The 20,733-nt window shown below is 39.2% G+C and overlaps 1 protein-coding gene across 4 annotated transcripts in view; it reads left to right on the plus strand.

Moving 5' to 3' along the window:
- The window catches only part of LOC132130689 (poly [ADP-ribose] polymerase tankyrase-1-like), an 82,692-nt gene that overhangs the window by 58,083 nt on the left and 3,876 nt on the right, over positions 1-20,733 (plus strand). For all 4 annotated transcript variants that reach the window (XM_059542477.1, XM_059542479.1, XM_059542480.1 and 1 more), the window contains 14 exons: positions 1,517-1,638; positions 1,917-2,008; positions 3,025-3,103; positions 6,682-6,853; positions 6,964-7,043; positions 9,817-9,962; positions 10,098-10,263; positions 10,475-10,694; positions 13,973-14,082; positions 15,146-15,334; positions 15,879-16,116; positions 16,649-16,731; positions 19,938-20,058; positions 20,174-20,271. In XM_059542477.1, coding sequence (XP_059398460.1) covers positions 1,517-1,638; positions 1,917-2,008; positions 3,025-3,103; positions 6,682-6,853; positions 6,964-7,043; positions 9,817-9,962; positions 10,098-10,263; positions 10,475-10,694; positions 13,973-14,082; positions 15,146-15,334; positions 15,879-16,116; positions 16,649-16,731; positions 19,938-20,058; positions 20,174-20,271 — 1,916 coding nt within the window. The remainder of the gene's footprint in view (positions 1-1,516; positions 1,639-1,916; positions 2,009-3,024; positions 3,104-6,681; positions 6,854-6,963; positions 7,044-9,816; positions 9,963-10,097; positions 10,264-10,474; positions 10,695-13,972; positions 14,083-15,145; positions 15,335-15,878; positions 16,117-16,648; positions 16,732-19,937; positions 20,059-20,173; positions 20,272-20,733) is intronic.

The raw sequence follows: 20,733 nt of genomic DNA on the forward strand, positions 1-20,733 counted from the left end.
GATGGATGGACTAAATGTTATAAAATTCAAATGGTCTGCCTGTTATTTTTATGGTATATCAAAAAGTGTATATTTTAAAATGTGCTTATCGTTGGTATATTTTACCAGTATTTAACATACTTTCAAAACAAAAATTTAAATAAGAAAAATATGCAATATGAAAGTAATTTAAGAAAAAAATGTGTTTTACAGTGAGAGAAAAAACAAACAAAAATACTTTTTCCAAAAGGTACATCTGAAAAAAGGGGGGTTGTCTAATAATCAGGGTCGTCTTATATTCGGGTCAATACGGTAGTTATGTGCATAATGCAATTAATCGCAGACAATCGTGTGATTAATCGTGTGATCGTTGCGATAAAAATTTTTTATCGTTGCCCAGCACTACTAAATATATATCCTGCCCAGCACTACTAAAAATATATCCTCCCGGCACAGAGACTCGACCCTGCGACCTTCGGGTTACAAGTCCAACTCTCTAACCATTAGGCCACAGCTGCCCCCCTGTTATAAAAAAGACTTATGGCTTAAGAGTAAATGAAAGACATCAGACCAGGATCTTTCACTGTTGCTCAGCATAAGTGGCACCAAAGCCCACAAAACTCATCCTCTCAAAACTTGTTCACCTTGCAAGTATAAGCGAGCTAAACGCAACTTAACTGTGATTGCTCTTGCTACATTCTCATTGTCACCGAGACAGACACATCAAGGTTTAGAGAAAGATGCCTTTAAACACAATATTTTCATTCTGCATTATTCATGCGCAGTGGAGGCTGAGCTCCAGTCTGCTGATGAGGTTGGCAGGCGATGTTATATATTTTGCCTGTGAATTCTCCATCTGGCTTCTCCCAGTGTGGGGTGGAGTGATGCAGTTTTGACTGCAACTATACACAATTTGTTGTTTAAAGACTTTCCTTTGTGGTATTTGTGTCTGAGCTTGTGCTTCGAGTATTTTACGATGCAAAGTAGAACAAACAAATGTTATAACATTCCTCCTCTGTAAGTCTCTTTTGATAGTGTCCGGTAAATTAAAAATATATAAAAAAAAATGAATAAAAATATATAACATTTATAATATTTCTATAATATAAATTAATTAATGGGATTTTAAAGATAAAGATTTAACAGAATAACTATTGGCAAATGATGGCAAAGATCATCCAACTGCAATTTTTTGCTTATCAGCATGGCTGGGATTACCTTTGGATGAATTGCAGCCATGGTCATTCAGTAAAACGGCTCTCGTGTAGATGGAATAATGTTCTGTCTTTGCTGTTCTTATGAGCAGAAGCATAACAAATTAAATGTGCAAAATTCATTTGATCAGGTCAAACGATTCAGTCATACATTTTAGATATCCCAACTCATATTCTTTCTGCCATAAAGCCAGATTGCATTGTAGCTGTGAAGCCTCAATTACTTTTTTTCATGCTTTATCTTGATGAATTATGTCTACCACTGGCTTCTGTCAGAGCGTCTTGCATCACCTATCGAAATGTTCTTTTCTCCTCCTGTGCAGACGAGTTTAAGGGCAACTCTCTTCTTCAGGCGGCACGGGAAGCAGACATGACCAAGGTAAAAAAGACCCTTGCTTTGGAGATCATCAACTTCAAGCACCCACAGACGCATGAGACGGCACTGGTGAGCCCCTCCTGATTCGCTTCTAAGCTCACCAGCCGAGATATCAGGTTGAAGTGCAGATGTTAAAGGCATAGTCCAAAAATTCATGTCATTCCAAACCTATATGGTTTTTTTTTTTCTTCCTAAGACCACAATAGGAGATTTTTAAGCAGGATGTTCAGACTACTCTGTTCTATGCAAAGAAAGTGAATGGTGACCCAAATGGTGCCAACATGTTACCAAAAAGACAGAATTTGTGGTGAACTGTGAACTTACCAGGCCTCTATCCTGTGTTTCAGCACTGTGCTGTCTCCTCACCTCACCCAAAACGAAAACAGGTCACTGAACTGCTGCTACGGAAAGGAGCCAATGTCAATGAGAAGAACAAAGAGTGAGTGAATGTGCCTGACATGGGTTTATCAAATGTCAAATGTTTATCCCCTTAACCTGTTAGCCAGCACCCCCCATTAGGGGACTCACAGCTGAAAGTGCTCTACCAAACTTATAATTCTAACAGTTTCCTACTTCAGTGTGTTACAAACATAATTTTGGTGTCCTTGGAAAGAAGACCCTTTGGGCTTTACTTTCTATCAACTAGATTTGATAATGCTCAAAAATATTAAAAGTTATAGACACTGAAGTGCCTTGAATTTTTTTTTACTACACTTAAATATTTTTTTATTTGTTATTAAAATACATGAAATGATACCTGGAGCAATCTAGAAAAGTAATGGGTTGAAAGTCACATGTCTCATGAGTTTCTATTTCAAATCTGAATAAGATATCATGAAAAATGAGACTCTTGCAAATATTTTTATGAGACTGTCTACACCCCCCGAATATAAAAAAAAATATTTACCAATAGTATTGAAGGCTTCTACAAACTATTTAGTCATTAAACATACCACTGCATATTTTTTTTCCATTATAAAACACTAGACAGAAACTTAGACATCATATAAGTGATTTATTTGAGCACTAGAAAAATACAATAAGAATAATTTGAGTAAGAAAAAAAACAAAAAAAAACAAAAAAGATTTAACTTGAAGATTGAGATTTAAGAATGATCCATATTACAACCTTATTGCTTCGTTGGACTAAACGTGCTCCATGAGATGACGTTCAGTGGACCCTTACCTTTCTAACTAAACCGGGATTTACAGCTGTGGATGTGTTTATGACTCGTTATTATGACGGATCTGGTATGTACAGCGTTTCCATTGCTCATGTTTTTATGTGTACTGCTTAACCAACTGTAGCAAATACAGTCTTTATAAGCTTTCCATTGAGCTGGGATGAGTGGGATGAGGGCATCGGAGTGCTGGTTAACAGGTTAATATTGATGCTTAGGTCTGTCTGGCTTACTTATTATCTTCTCTGTTATCTTGTCCTTCTTCCCTGTGCAGCTTCATTACGGCTCTCCATGTGGCAGCAGAACGGGCACACAACGACATCATGGAGGTTCTGCAGAAACACGGGGCGAAGGTACACAGCTGCTCCTGCGTCAGCAGATGCCACATACCTGCATGTGCCTACAGAGCCGTGACACACACATACACACACACACATTTACACACCTGACACCTCACATCACCATCTAGCTCTCACAGTATAGTCTGCCTTAAAGGGATAGTTCTCCAAAAAATATTCAACATTTATTCACCCTCATACACCCACAAACCTGGAAGCTGGTTTTTTTTGTTTGTTTTTTTGGGAAGAAAGAAGATATTTTTGGAGATATTTTCTTGACATATAAAAAAAGCTAAGGTCAGAGAGAGGGAGGAAATTGGTCATTTAAAAATAGATTATGATTGTTTTGGTGCAAGAGCCATTGACTGACATAAGTAGTCTTCTGGGGAAAAAATAAAACACTACAAGTGTAGAATATGGCCTCTTTACAGAACCACAGCATCTTTTTTGTCTGCTCTCACCTGAGCCGAGAAAAATCAGTTCAGTGGAGCAGCATTTCTGTCACATCTACTGTTCTGTGCAGATGAGTCATCAAGTTTCTGCTGTAAGAGAAGAAGAATGAAGAATGAACCCATTGCAATCTACTTCTTTTATTTTATTTATTATTTTTTTTTGTCAGAGTAATTTGCCTGCATATCAGTGGTTCAGATAATTGGCTTTGAGATGGAAGAGCTCATCATCAGTATGGAAGTGTTTATATGCTAACATCTTCCCAATTAACTGCCAAGCATTTATCACTCCATTCACAAAGATACTTTAGCAGATTGGTCTCTCACTTGAAATCTGATCACTAGAGTTGGAATCATGAACTTATACTTAACATTCTTATTCTTCCACGGACCTGCATAAAAAAAATGCATCGATTGCAATACATCAGAGCAAACTTGGCAAGCGATTCATGTTTCTTTTTCCCATATGCACAAGAATGAAAACATAAATTGCATAATTTATTGTTCCCCATGATTAATAGTATGGTGCTTCTGTGTGTGGAATGGAAGGGCGTCTTCTACATAATATTTTTTACACAGACATGGCACATTTGACATCCCTCACAGACAAACTAAATCCAAACTATTGGTTTAGAAGAGATCATGCAGACACCACAGTTGCTAGATGAAATATATGAAATAAGTTCTAAGCTCTTTTTTGTATTGCTTTGCCTAAAACAATGTTGATCCTTTTTTGTTTTTCTGTTGCAGTCTGAAATGACCTTGTTTCCCAAAATTTGGCTACTGGAGAATTTTAGTGTATTCTAAATATATGCTACCGTTTAAAAGTTTGGGTTGCGTATATATATCATGGTATGGTTTCCACAAAAATATTAAGTAACACAACTGTTTTCAATCCAGTTTTCAGATTTTTTTTTTACTGCATTTATTTGTATCTGTCCTTTTTAAAATCTGTCCTATTTAAAACTCTGTGGTTCTTTTTCTGTACTACTTAAAAAAAATTATAATTCTGACATTTAATGGTAGTGTCTAGTGAAAGTTTTCTAGTGAAAGTGGATAGGTAAATAGTCTGCTGCCTTGGTCTCACAGTTGAACTGTGTCAGAGAAACTGGAGGACATTTACGAGCTACGTCAGTCATGTCATTACCTCTCCAGAGCAGAGAGGGGTAAGAGACTCCCAAATCAATGGAGCTCTTTCAGAGAGCCAAATCAGATAAGCATTGACTAACTGATCAGGCATTCATCTACCGTCTTGGCTGAGAGCATCAAGGCTGATCAGCTATTCTTCAGCGGAGAGACCAGGGGAGCCGATACTCCTGTAAATAATCTCATCCACAGTCTGCCGTCTTTGTTCGAGCCAAGAGTGTATCTACAGGGCCTCTCCGTTCATCAAACTTCTGTGTCCTACTTTCACGCAAGATTTTATTATCCAGAGTTCCTCTTCATTGATGCTGCATGGCTCTTTAAATCTGCCTGGAGCAGCTTGATTTTCCAAGCCGACCTTCCTTGTTCTCGCACCTCAGCTCTTCTGCATGATAAATAAACGGAGGCTGACCCTCCATAACCTGAATTCCATCATTCAGTCATCAGCATCCATCTGTTGCAGTGCGACCCCTCTGAAACGCATTCGATCGTTAACTGGTGTTGCGACCCAGCTCATTGCCAAACTGCAGCGGCCAAACATTAAGTGACATTTATGGACTGGATAAATAGTCAGGCTGGAGGTTCACAGACAAGAGGCTATTGTAGCTAGCGTGTGTTTGCAGACCATGTGTGAACCAGTAGACAAATGGTGCGGAAGCATCGAGTTAATAAGAAGAGCAGGAAGCATGAAGAATAAAGCTGTCTAAAGCAAACACGGTAACTGAGGAAATCAGCTGATGGTGGGAGCTGCTTTTAGCTCAAGATTTAGATTGATATGTGTAGCTTTGTTTATACAGGCAGGAAAATGTGTTTTTGGTATAGAATGTAAGAATGAAATCTCTTTAGTAGTTTGTTGGTCTGGACAGTCCAAAATTCACTTTTCATCTGCTTTGTACGCTACTGTTCAAAAGTTTGGGGTCTCTAGTAGGGGTGCTCCGATCACCGATCTGCCGATCGTTAATGCGCATCTCGTCAGTAAAGCCTGTTCTCTAATCAGCGGGAAATTCCATCAGGTGCATGATTTTCACATAGAGCAGCTGTTACTACACAGAGCCATTGTTAACTGAGAAGAAGCGCAAATAAACGCTGAAAATGAACGTGGATTTGCGTAGCTTCTCAGTTCGCAGCCACGTCTCCAGTTCTCCGGTAGTCTACACTGAGCAGCATAGAGCACCCTCTCGCGGCTGGAGACGTTAATGTTTTCTCTGGGTTCTAAATAAATGCGACTTATAGTCCAGTGCGACTTATATATGTTTTTTCCTCATCATGACGTATTTTTGGACTGATGCGACTTATACTCAGGTGCGACTTATAGTCCGAAAAATACGGTACATAGTTTTTTTTCATTATTTGCAACTATGTATGTAATCATAATCATGTAATCTTAAATGTGTATATATAGTACAAATGCACAAACATTAAGTCATGGGGCATTTTCTTCGAAAAATTCAATAAAATGCTGTTTTCAGTCAAAAGAGCCAATTTTGGCTGAAAATGAGCAAACACCAAAACTGATGTAATTGTAATGTGAACATGCAGAGGACAAAATGCAAGGCTATGTAAAATGTGAAGAAATATTTGTAACTTTTTGCGAAACTTCAGTTTTTCTTAAAATGAATTTTCATGCATTATTATGCCATTTATTTAAACATTTATTTAGAAACAAATCAGAATTGATTGCAGTGTGAACTAAAGTCATTGTGTGTTTGATATGGAGAACTATAATACATAAATTTCGCACGTCCACTAAAGCATGATTTTGCTAAGAGATTTGAGTTTTAAAAAGGAACACGTTTGAGACACTGTGCAGTGTTGATAGCCTTTGAAGGAGTGTAGAAGTTTCCCAGGGGCTTGTCTGATTAATTCATATTTGTGTTCATTTGAAAAGAGGCCAAGTCTTGCTCTGTGGGCTGCATCAGATGTGTTCTTTAGTGATCAGTGAGGAGGAGGAGATTCCAGTCTGCTCACTCTCTTTCCATCCTTTTTTGTGTTTGTTTATAGATGAATGCTGTTGACACGCTGGGTCAGACTGCATTACACCGGGCGGCTCTGGCTGGACACTTGCAGACATGCAGGCTACTTTTGAGTTATGGAGCCGACCCCGCCATCATCTCCCTGCAGGGCTTCACTGCTGCACAGATGGGCAATGAAGCTGTACAGCAGATCCTAAATGGTACAGACTGAATCTGGGGTTTGGGATTGTTTATTTGGGCTTTGAAGTTCTGTGTCTTTATGCATTAATAGTTATGGAAATTCACGTTTATTTATGCTTGTGTCTGTTAGAAAACATTCCAGTGAGGAACTCAGACGTGGATTATAGACTCTTAGAAGCAGCCAAAGCAGGAGACCTGGACACTGTGAAGGTGAGAGGTGCCTTCATTTGGTTTCAGTTAGAAATGGACAGGATAGTTGTTCAACAGTCAACCAAGTGTTAAAAATGGTTTTGGAGGTAAGGGAACCTTAAAAATATGTGGTGATTTGGTGAAGCCGAGATATAACATGAAACTGTTTGTTCATTATTTTATTTTTATTTTTTTTGTAAGAAACTTTAATTCATTTTACATGCTTTGTAATAACCTTTACAACTGTTTTCAATAGTGTAGTGCTACAAAGCAGCTCCAGGTTACATGGAGATTAAAATATATCTGCTGTTATGGATTTTTTTATAGGCTTTTGTCTGAAACAAAAATACCCCGAAATGAGTTTAGTTTCTTTATTCCAGACAATTGAACTTTTCAGGGATGGAGCTTGCAGCTCTTAGATGTGTTTTGTTCCATACTCATGACCTTGAACAAGGTAGATGTAAGAAGACCTCACCTTCGACTGTGTGTGTGTGTGTGTGTGTGTGTGTGTGTTGTGTGTGTGTGTGAGAGAGAGAGAGAAAACGCTGAGCCAGCATGCACAAAAACCGCAGGATCCTTCTACATAGATTTTTACTAAAGTTTGATCTTATTGTTTTTAATATTATACACTATCGTTCAAACATTTGTGGTCAGTAATTTTTATTTTAGTATTTTTGAGAGAGAGAGAAGGAACTTTTATTAAACTTGCTGAATACTTTTATTCAGGAATGGCTTATTAAAGTCAGTAAAGCCAGTTTAAAATGTTACGAAAGATTTTTATTTCAATTAAATACTGTTATTTTTCCATTTGAATGAATTCTGAAGGTTCATGTGACACTAAAGACTGGAATAATGGCTGCAGAAAATTCAGCTTTGCTGTCACAAGATTAAATTACATTTTAAGATATAAAACAGTTAAAACAAACCGCTATTTTAAATTGAAATAATTTTCACAATATTCAGAATGAATGTGGTTACAGTTATTAATTATTATTAATGTAAATACTATTTGTTTTAGTCTGAAAAAGTGGTTTGAATAATTTATGCATAAGTCTTTAGATCAAAAGCTTCATAACCTCAAATTTTTTGACTTGTGATAAAAGCCTGAAGATCGTGAATTAGAAGATATTTCATTCAGATGATAAAAATATCTGTATGGATTAGGGATGCACCGAATTTTCGGCCACCGAAAATTTTCGGCCGACAATGGCATTTTCGGTTTTCGGCCGATAGACTTTTATCACCGAAACAACACGGCCGAAATGTTGTGATGACGCAAACACAAACCGCGACCTGCACGTGCACCTGCATAGCGCAGACCACGAGCTCCCCGCGACATTCACTTCACACCAGTGAGAACATTCTCTCTCTTCTTATTCCTTTATTCGCAGCACTAAAGCGTCTCCTAACAAAGAGATTAAGACGGACCACGAAGTGAAAACAAAGAAAAGTACAGTCTTATAGAGTCTGTTAGCACACGTCTCACTGAGATCTTTTCGGATCCTCTGCACTTCATCGTGAATGTGCTTGATCCGCGTTATAAAGACCATTACGTCGATGCAGAAATAAGGCAGCGCGCACGAGAAATGATCCAGGCCGCGCTGGATGCGGAGAACCCGCGTGGAGACGGAGAAGCGCCAAGCGCAGGAGACTGAGATCAGAGCGCAGAAAAAAAAAGACTCGTGTCTGCACCAGATGAGGGGCATGCCCTCGTTGTCTGATGTGTTCAGTGGAATTCTGCAAGAATGTGCCTCAAATAATAATAATACGTTGGCTTTTTGTTCTTAGGCTACTATATATGTGACATTATTTATATATATACACACACACACAATATCAGATTGTAGCCATTTTTCTGCTAGATTTTCTGCTAGATTTCTGCTTTAATTTGATAAAAATGTTTATTTATGACCTGGCCCTATTTAAATACACTCTCTCAAATATTTCTCAAATGGCAGGCAGATGACAAGCTCAACTGCTCAACAGTTAGATGGTTATCTGTCTGAAGTCCCCATCCCCAGAAGAGATAACCCTCTAGCCTATACTGGAGAAGTAATGCACTTTCTAGTCCTACAGAGAAAAATTTCAAATGCACTTCACCTAAATGCACTTTGTTTTTATGAGAGAACAGTTCATTTTAAAACCTTTCTACCTTTCTGCAGGCCAGTAGGCCTGTACATTATTATTTAATATACACATGAGTGGGATAAATTTTTAGTTTGAATTTTAATACTGTGCATTGTTGCAATGTGCTTAATAAATATTTGCATAATTTGTAATTATGTATTTTTATGTTTTTTTTTAACTAATTTATGTAATTGTAATTATCTTTGAAACTTTAATATTAATTTATGCAATTGCAATGTCTTAATTTTAGTAAAGTTAGTACACGGTCATAGCAATAAATGCAATGGTACTAATAATTGGCATAATTTGTTTCGGTGTTTCGGTTTCGGTTTTCGGCCTTGGTTTTCTCTTTTTCGGTTTCGGCCAAGAATTTTCATTTCGGTGCATCCCTAGTATGGATGGATGCCTTTTGATACGATCAGATCCTCATTATCTGAAAGCCTCATTATGCGTAAAGTAATAAGATCAGCACCAATTAGACTTTTGTCAGGCAATTAATCAGAATCTCTACTGACGCTTGCCATAATTCTGGCCTCGTACCCTATAAAAGCAGATCAAATGAAATCATTTTTAGGATGTATTTAAATGCTCATTTTAAAAATAGTTACGTATTCGCATTGAGAAAACTGTCATTCAGTTTAATGATGTATCATTTTGTTTTGTACAGCAACTTTACTCCCCTCAGAATGTGAACTGTCGAGACCTGGAGGGCCGTCACTCCACACCGCTACACTTTGCCGCTGGCTACAACCGCGTGGCTGTGGTTGAGTATCTCCTGCACAACGGTGCTGATGTCCACGCTAAAGACAAAGGGTGAGACTTCTTGCTGATATTCATCAGAAACTCTCCCTCCGTTATGGAGTGGACTTTATTAACAGTCAGCTCATGACTTAGCAGCACCAGGGGATAAACTATAATCTTCCTGTCGGATTCCCTGTCTGTTGGCAGAGGTCTGGTGCCGCTGCATAACGCCTGCTCGTACGGCCATTACGAAGTGGCAGAGCTGCTGGTCAGACACGGAGCGTCCGTCAACGTGGCTGACCTATGGAAGTTCTCTCCGCTGCACGAGGCTGCAGCCAAGGGCAAATATGAGATCTGTAAACTGCTTCTGAAGGTACTGTCATCACTACTCCTGCTGGCTCCACACTGACCACCGTCACTCCACATACTTAATTCCTCTTAAAAAAAGGGAGGATTGAATGATTGAGTAATGATCATTTCATGCAGAAATGTTCAAAAAGATCATAGATGAGGTTTTGAAACTGTGCTAAATCAGCCTTTGGGCTTCTCTGTGGATCTGTGCTCAATGTCTTTATCTCTTTCAGCATGGAGCAGACTCCACCAAGAAGAATCGGGATGGAAACACGCCATTGGACATGGTGAAGGAGGGAGACACGGATATCCAGGACTTGCTGAGAGGAGATGCTGCGCTTTTGGATGCCGCCAAAAAAGGCTGCCTGGCCCGGGTCCAGAAACTGTGCTGCTTGGAGAACATCAACTGTAGAGACACACAGGGACGCAACTCAACTCCGCTGCACCTGGCAGGTAATGAAAAATCATTCTGCGGCCTTCCAAGCCATCGCTTTCAACATAGAAATGAGAGCACGTCTCTCTTTCAAATGGAAGAATCAAGCTGTACCGCCAACCAGAGAATTGCGTTTCTACAAAAGCATTGAAGCAGTGTGTGAGATATCATCCCACCTCAGAGGCAAGGCAAGGAGTCCCAGAAGGAAAGAAAGAGGGACATGTTGAATTAAATCTCAGCTCTCATCCCTTTCTGAGCTCTGTGTAAACCTGGTTTTCAGGCTGGGATTCAAAGGCTTCCTTGCCAAATATTAAATCTGTCTAAAACTTCCACACTGTTCGTACCATCACCGACATTTACATGCACAATAATATTCTCTGAATGTCCCTGATAAAGTCTTATTCAGAATAATCTCTTTATGTGAGCATTCCCATATCTTATTCATGGGTGTTCTTGTATTCGTGAGAATAGAATAGCAAATATTAGCAAGTTATTATTATTATTATACTTTATTTTCAAATTATTAATGTTAACAACATCAACATTGCGTGACTATGAGGATAGTGTGTATTAGCATGTAGATTTCAATTTCTGTACAGTCCAATCTCTTATTGTCACATCATTCGAATTTCATATTAAGGAATTATTTTAACCCAAAAAGCAAACTGTGCTTCCATCAACTTGTACATCGAACATCTTGTGTAAACCAAGCACATTTAAAACTGGAATATAATTTAATTTAATTCACATGCATTTCATATAATCTTTCTTGATTACAATCCGCCTTTAAAATGATTTTTTGGCACTTAATTATTCCAGCTGGAATAATTAGGCTATAATTAAACGATCCGCCACCTGCAGGATCCTCACATGCGATATTGCCTAGTAGCAGTGACAACTACTTTGTTTACAGACGTGACATAATGACGCAGTTCCATGCTCGAATTTTCCACGAAAACCTACCCAAACCACTCAAGACTTAGAAAACATTATCATAAATTAGCCATTGTGAATCAACTCCAGGATCATCATGCCATGCCATCAGTGACTCGTACTGCGTGCTGAACAGCACAGATCAGCAGATGTCACTAAACAGATGGAGTGAGCGCACTGGTCAGTCCACTTTTCATGCTAGGCCAGGCCAGGCCAGCAGCAGGTGGGTGCCAACCCTTACCATCAGGCAAAGATATAGACGCATGATTTTACTCCAGCTAGCACACATTCCCTATGTCCACTGGAGAGCAATGGGCTGTGACTAACGTGGTGGTTGTGACCCCTGCTTAGAGAATACGCCACTCGTCTGCCATTTCCCTGTGGGGAGAATTGTAAGACGAATTCATTCGTTCTGACTGACGTTACAGGATCTCATGCATTACACTCCTGATGCTTTGCCTAGCAACTTTTTAAGGCTGCTTGGGGGGGACTGAGGTTAAGCCCCCTGATTCAGCAGTGTCTGCCCACTAGGGCTGCACGATATTGGGAAAAAATGACATTGCAATATTATATTTTTCTGCGATATATATTACGATATGAAATCTAATCTAATTTTTTCTTACAAACAAAAATGGGGTGAGCACACTTACATTCTCATTTTAAATGATTTGAAAATCGACACCATCATGTCAATTGATTAATATGCGTGAGGGAGAGAGAGAGCAAGACAGCGCTCGTGTTGTTTGATGACGGTGAGCGTGCGGCCGGGGCTCTCCCTCTGTGTCTCTCTCTCTCTCTCTCTGCGCGCTCTCTCTCTCTCTTTCTCTGCGTGCGCTCTCTCTCGCGCTCTCTTTCTCTCTGCCCTGTTAAACTGACAGGACTTAAAAACACATGCAAATGATAAATTTCACTCTATGATGTTTAATCGTACAGTTAATGAATAACGGATCAACTACGAGAGCCTACATCGCACATCCTGCGATGTGACTATCGTGGATTCATACATCGCGATATCGATGCTTAAACGACACATCGTGCAGCCCTACTGCCCACCAATCAAATGTATTTGTTTTATGTTTTTTTTAATGTTTTTTATTAATCCATTTTGTGGAGAAATAACACCCATGTTCAAAAATGCAGTGTTTTCGCTCACATTTTGCAGTCTCTGATGTATTGAAAATGGCTGCTGACACTTTATGACGTGTGATATTGTATCCACAACGTTAATATTTTTTCATTGACTATAATCCTAATGCTGTTGGTGTTAATGAGGGTAAATCTGCTTTATTAAAGATAAGAGGCAAAGAGAGCAGTACAGCAAGACAGATAACATATTTGTGGGAAGGAAGTGAGAAACTGCAAAAAATGCTTGTAGTTTATAGAGGAGAACCTGCTTGAAGCATTTGATGAGCGCAGCACATGCGGTGGAGTGTGTACGTGTGAGACAGAGAGTGTGTTCTCATTAGTGCGGTATTCAAAGCTGGGTTTGTGCACTATTAGAGGGCTACAGCCTGTAATGATGAGGGCTCTAATTAGTCCTGTAGGCATTTATGTCTGGAGCCAGAGTGAGAGGGAAAGGAACTCAAGAAGACCGTTAAAACTGAAAATAGTAGTGTCTGGTCTTTTTGGGAAAAGGTCAGTGACAGCTTGTTTAATGTCAAAGGTTGACTGCCAGATTGAGTGTCTTCCAGCTAGGCTGGACTGATAAAAAAAAACATATTTGTGCTTAGATTCCACTTTGCACTGAGCAATAAATATAATTGCAGTCACAAAGAGGAGTACGATTTCAGTGACACTATCTAAAGAGTTTAATTAATTGAGTTTAATTAAGTTTTGAAAATGGGAACAGATGAAATTTCACTGTAGACCTATGCAGAGGAACTGAAATGATGACCCAAGATGAGCAATTTGATCTTGGGAACAATTAATAAATAGGCTGAAACTGTGAACTGGGGAAAAACCTTTTTATATATTTTCGGTTTTCTTTTAAATTGTAGTTTTAGTCATGTCTTTTGTGCCTATATTTTAATAATCTGTTTTAATGTCAGTTTTAGTCATTTTACTACTTGTATACAATTAATATTTACTAATATTTTGAATTGTAATTTTTATCATTTCATGTTTCATTTAGAAATGTATGTGCTTTGATCATTTTTATTTACTGTTTTTTTTACATTTCTATTTGGCTTTACACACATCTATCTATCCATCCATCCATGCTGTGCCGCAGTGGAAAAATTATTTATTGATTTATTTTAAGTTTTCAAACTTTCAAAAACACTCTGATGTTGATTGGTTGCTTTTGTTTGATAGCAGATTTGTTTGCAGATGGATTTACATTTCTCTGCATCCTTTTGCTCCACAGCTGGCTACAACAATCTGGAGGTAGCAGAGTATTTACTTGAGCACGGGGCGGACGTCAATGCCCAGGACAAAGGTGGCCTTATTCCCCTCCACAACGCGGCCTCGTACGGGGTGAGTGCATTTACTGATTATAAGGAGGAACGTTTAATTGAGACTGTGACTACGTGCAGACATCTGTTAAGCTGACACGTCATGTCTGGCAGGAAACGTTGCTGTGGGTACCTCAGACACACACAAACAGATGTAGATGCTGAATAATCCATGTGTTTGCTCCTGAAAACGAAACACAGGGCTTTTTTCTCCCAGAACAAATGTAAACCTTCACCTGAACCCCTCTGTGCTCTGATACAGCACTTTGTTTTCACTTCCTGTGAAAAATCAGAGTGTGACTGTATGCAAAAAGTGTTTTGGACATCTGTATTTGTTCTGCCAACAGAACCTTGCCTTATGCACTTTTAATGCGTCGCTGTGCCTCATGATTCTTTCAGATGGTTTCAGTTGCATTTCCACTTGCGAACAATCCAGATGTCGAGATGAAGCTGTTTGCTAGCCGCAACCCAGATGAGCCTTAATACACAAAGCACAGAACACTTCTAATACAGGATTTGATTCTTTCTGGAAATCAAATCAAGCGAATTTCAGGGAAACCCATTACAGGTGATGGTAGTTAGAGGTAGTTATCAGCATGTGCCCTCTGGAGGTCTACAGGGATGTGACTAGGCCATGTGGATGGATGGGAGCAGATTGCAGTTACATAAACATGCTGGATCAGAACTAGCCAGACTCTGACCCTCAACCGCACTCACATACGCTCTCTGTTTCCATCCAAGAAACAGGGCCTCTGTGACGTGAGCTGTGAGATTCTTATTGGCTGTGACCGGAGTGGCTAGTTGCCCAGACTTTGCTGATTGGCTAGTGGAGAGCTGGCGGCTGGCCGAAGACCTTGAGTGCGCCTCCCTCTGCTCGTTTGTGGCCTTTTTGTGTAAAGTCTGTCAGCGCTCTTCAAACACAGCCAGCTGATCGCAATTCCATACAGTCCCTGCTGCTGAAGGAAGGGCGGCTTAGGACATCTCAGCCACACACACTGTGCACCACATGTAGAGCTAGGGCAGATGTCAAAATTGTAGGTTGTAGAATTATTTTGTCGTTAATAAGCCTCCGTCTTCCCTTCTAGCATGTGGACATCGCGGCCCTGCTGATCAAGTTTAACACCTGTGTTAATGCCACTGATAAATGGGCCTTCACACCCCTCCATGAAGCTGCGCAGAAGGGCCGCACGCAGCTCTGTGCTCTGCTGCTAGCCCACGGGGCCGACCCCACCATGAAGAACCAGGAGGGCCAGACGCCGCTGGACTTGGTGACAGTAATAAACACATACCTCTTACACGGTTTCACATTTATGTACATTCAAGCCCACATGTATATACTAGCATTCATTAACAGTTCCAGCTTCTATAAAAGTTGCATGCTCTGCTAGACTATTTGTTCTGGCTGTAAGGTCCCATATGGTTCAGGTAGCATAGTCTATCCTGAGAAATTGGGACATTAATCTTCTAAACACATAAGCTAAGGTGTTTAAACCCATGTCCCCTGTGTTCAGGCTTGTGCGAAGCAAATGGTAAATCTGCCGAAACCTTTAGTAATTGGGCTCTGGTGGCCGTGCACAACACCAGGTGCTAATGACACAGCTGTTCTCAGCTTTTATTGTCCAATTCTAGACCAAGAAGCCAAACTAATGCTTTGTATAACTACTTGCTAATCTATCCCCTCACCCATGTGGCATGGTACTCTAACATGAATATTGGAGTCTAAGTTGTATTTAAAACTGATCAGACACAGAATTCTTATACAAGTGTTGATTTTTTTTCCACTTTACTTTTACTTATTTATGTATTATTGATTTTCAGGCTGATGATATCCGGGCACTGCTGATTGATGCCATGCCCCCTGAAGCATTGCCTAGTTGTTTCAAGCCCCAGGCTACAGTGGTCAGTGCCTCTGTCATCTCTCCAACATCCACACCTTCCTGTCTGTCTGCCGCTAGCAGCATAGACAATCTGGCCGGGCCCCTGGCAGAGCTGGCTGTACCTGGAGCCTCAGGCCCTGCTGACGGAGCTACTGGATCAGAGAGGAAGGAGGGAGAAAGTGAGTAGATCATGTGATGTGACTTAAAATTATTTTACAGAACTTTATATTGTAAGTAGGGTTGCAATAACAAATCTTATATATATATATATATATATATATATATATATATATATATATATGTAAATATAAATAAATGTGTTGTTGGATATAAAATATTAGTTTAAAATGAACTGAAATCAAAATTATTTTTGAAATGCTAACAGTATTTTATAAGAATGGTAACTGAAATGGTATTATAACTATATATAGTAAACTGACTCATATTATTTTATAGTCTTTTATATTTGTATTTATAATCTTCAGTTTGCACATTGTTTTGGAGTACAATAGAGTGCATGATGACAGCACTTTTTATTTTTAAATGCTGGAAAAATAGGCTTTTATTCTATGAATCAAAGAACAAAACAAAAAATGTTGCTATATTAATCAGTAATAAAATTTAATTTAGATGCGGGCTTAAATGTAATTATGCCGTAAATGTAGGACAGTAGTAATATGAGGTTTTTTAAAATTTTTTATTTTTTTATAGTTACAATTCTGGATCTGAACATCAGTCAGTTCCTGAAGAGTTTGGGTTTGGAGCATTTGCGGGATATTTTTGAGCGGGAACAGGTAAGGTCACTTCCTTCTCAATCTCAATCATCTAAATCTCATCAGTTCCACTACACACATTAAATTGCCAGCTGTCCCATGTAGAGAGGCCTGCCGTTGTTTCCCATAGAGAGCTTCAGGTTCTTCTCTTCAGCGTAATGTAAATGCGACGACATCTGTGGCCTCGTAATTATCTTCTTTCAATATACTCTCGCTCTCTCAGCACCTTGGTTTTATCATTTCCAGCCAACTCCTCTTCAGCCGGACACTGTGAGATTACTAGCGTCTCTCGAACTGTATAGGTGTGAGAGAAATCCTCGGTACCGGCGCTGACCTCTGCACCCCTTCTTTTGATTAATACTGTCATGCTGCTCTCTCACACTGAGCTCAGGACTCTGTTGTTCCACCGGCTTTCCTCCTCCTCAGCTTCGACTCCACGAGGGCGAGCCCGTGGGATGCGATTGGCATATTGCATCAGACCCGGCGCTCATTTGCACACAGATGAACAGAAATGGTGTTGGTGGCCACCAGCTGGGAAGAGCGCTTGATGTGAGGGGCTGAAATCAGTTCTGATTGTGGCTTTAGTAAGATGCATTCATCTGTCTCACAGTGTCTCACTCGTCTGCTCACTCTCCATCTTATTCTGCCATGCTGTGCCTACGGGAGATGGAGCATGAAGAGGCAACGGCTTTTCAGAGAAGTGTGAAAGACTGAGTGCAAACGAGACTGAGGACGTGCTCACAGTTCTCATACATGCACCAATGTTGTCATTAGATATGTCTGGTTTTAACCTCAGAGCAGTTTAGAACGGTCTCCTCAATTGACTACTGCTGTCATAGGGGCATTTTGCACATATTTGTCTCTTTTAGATGTTTGTATTAGGTCTACTGCCTTTCCACTTCCCTTCCCAAAGAAGAGCAAATTTGCTCTTTGCCGTCATCATTAAAATTCTAGTATGGACTTTCCTATTTCATACAATTAGAACGATGGCTAGCTGAGCATTAAATGATTTTAATGCATGATGTGGTGACAAAGAACCACCTGATGTGAATCGGATCCACCCGTGCATTATCCTGCTTATACTGTGGTCATTTGCCAGCATTGACAAGTTAAAGCTGTTAATGATGTTTGCAGTGCAATATTTGACTGGAGGTGTAAAAATGAGTTATTTTCATCAGTTATGGCTCATCAGCTCAAGCATTCCGCCCGCTTCAAATCAGACACGGGATGAAATAGTGCAGTAAGACCACATTTATTTGAATGAATGAATTATAAAATTTATTTGAATTAATTGGCGAGAGAGAGCGAGAGAGAGATGACATTTGTGTGCGTGTGTGTGTGTGACAGAGAGAGAGAGAGTTATCTGCCTCTGTTTGTCTCTCTCTACAAACAATAAAGTTGTGTTTTGTTACTTCAAAAACTATGATTTTATGACCTCGTTGCTGAGGAATATAATGTAGCGATCCAGTGTCAAGGCTATTTTATTAATAAAAGTAAAGGGGCAGTGTTGACAGCCCATTTCCGTATTCCTGAATGTATCTTCTCTCTCCATCTCTGTGTGTGTGTGTGTGCATCAAATTAAAGCAGCTCATTAATATAGAACAGTGATTAAACCAACTTGGAACTACCTGTGCATTTAACGGTTTTTAGGCATACCTGTCAGCCTATCAGAATTGAGTATTCAGAAAGATCATGGTGTATATATGTGTGTGCGCACACACACACACACACACACACACACACACACACATATATATATATATATATACACGTTCACTTAAGTTTAGCTTATTCTAGTGTACTGAAGACTTTATTAACTTGGCGTCTAGTTGATTTTTTCACTAGTCTGTAGTAAATCTGCTGCAGTTCTTTTTCAACTTTGGCACAAATGAAAACTTTGCCAAGAGAGAGAAAAAGAAAAGGAGAAATAAATGAAATCTTTCCCACTGCGGCCATCACACCTTCACGACCATAATGGTCAGTCCTGCGAGCCCTATCGATTGAAGTGCATAGTGCTTTCTGAGAGAAAGAGAGAGAAAGAAAGAGAGAGCAGCTGGCAGCTCCTGGGCTAATGGCCTTTGACAGACCTATCATAGATGTGATGCATTGCCAATAAGTGGGCCTTGGAACTGGAGTGTGAGAGTTTGAGATTACACAGGCTGCTGCAGAGTCACTGTCACTGTTTCTTTCACTTCAGTTCATGCACTATAACTTTTTTATTATTATTATTAAAGTCTCTTATGCTCATCAAAAGCTGCATTTGATTAAAAAATACAGTAAAAACTGTAAATTTCGGTTTAAAATATATACAATTTACTATAAAATTACAGTTTGAAATATTGTTAATGTTTTCAATTTTAATATGTGATGCCTGTGATGGCAGATTTGAATTTTCAGCATCCTTACTCCAGGCTTCAGTGTCACATGATCTTTCAGAAATCATTCTAATATGCTAATTTGCTGCTCAAGAAACACTTTTTCTTAATATCAATGTTGAAAACTGTTGTGGTGCTAAATATTTTAGTGGAAACATTTTCAGAATTCTTTGATGAATAGAAAGTTCAAAAGATAAGGATTTCTTTAAAAAATAAAATTTTTATGAATGTCTTTATTGTTATTTTATAAATAGCTGAGGGAAATATTAATTTTAAAAAATCGTACTGACCCCAGACTCTTGAACAGTAGTAGATTTGTTGATCTCTGACTGGCAAGGTCCTGTATTTTGACATTTTGAATATATCATTTTTTATTTATATATATTTTTTTCTTTTTGAGTTTACAAACAAAAAAGTGACAACATATCTATTTGTCCATATTCATCAAGGTCCAAAATAGTTTCACATGCTTCGTTCAGTGTGCTGTGACTAAACATTAATGCTCTCTGTAAGACACACGCTGGCTCAAAAAAAGTCTAGCATGTTCAAATCACCATCTGCATGTTTGCTTTTGTGTGCATGTTGCATGTACAGTAGGAGGCGTATTCAGTAATAATATTTCAATTATCAGTAAACGTGATAATATCCATCCAAGCCTCCTGCCGCTCTAAGAGTTTATCGTCAGAGTAGGAGGAATTTCCACATTGCAACAAGCTGAGAAATAAAAAATGCACTGTTGGCTTTTTCAGAAGCAACCGAGTCGAAACTGGCTTTGAAATGAATCACTTCATGTTGTGCTTCCAGACTATTATGGCTTCCCTAATTGTGATTGGTGTTCATCTGTTGTATTAGATTACACTGGATGTGCTGGCTGACATGGGGCACGAGGAGCTCAAGGAGATTGGGATCAATGCATACGGCCACAGACACAAACTCCTCAAAGGCATTGAGAGGCTGCTGGGCGGTCAACAAGGTCGGTCCAGAAGCGTTCGACTCCAGCATCTCTCTCAAACACCATCTGTTCATGACTAAACAAGCAGCGCACTGAGGTACCTTATCGTTTAATGTGTCGGTGTGCTTCCGTACAGGTGCCAACCCATACCTGACGTTCCACTGTGCGAGTCAGGGCACGGTGCTGATCGACCTGGCCCCCGAGGACAAAGAGTTTCAGTCAGTAGAGGAGGAGGTGAGACTGGAATCCAAATCAGCAGATCATATTCCAAAACCATAGGATTCCATATTCTAAAATGGATCGTTCTGTTTCTAAAATCTGATTGGTCTGCTCAGTATTTCATCTTGCTAAGATGAAGAGTTTGGTAACAGCTAAATGATTTATAACACGTTAGAGAGGGGTCTGACGGACAACTAGTTGTCTAGAAACTGACCAGTCAATTACTGAATAGATTGTATAGATATTTTTCAGGCTTTATTTATTTATTTTGATTTTTTCTGGTGGCGCTATAAATTAATGAATTTAGACATAATGTATGTATAAACAACCTTCAACAACTTAATAGAAATTCTTTTATCATATAGTTTTTTGTAAGGAATGTGATTTGTAGTGTTAATGTGCAGTAAAAGTTCATTTAAAGTCTTATGTAACTTATTTGTAGACTTATTTTATTAATCGTTTTGTTTTAGTGTGCAA

This window comes from Carassius carassius, chromosome 47, assembly GCF_963082965.1.
Source record: "Carassius carassius chromosome 47, fCarCar2.1, whole genome shotgun sequence".
NCBI lineage: Eukaryota > Metazoa > Chordata > Actinopteri > Cypriniformes > Cyprinidae > Carassius > Carassius carassius.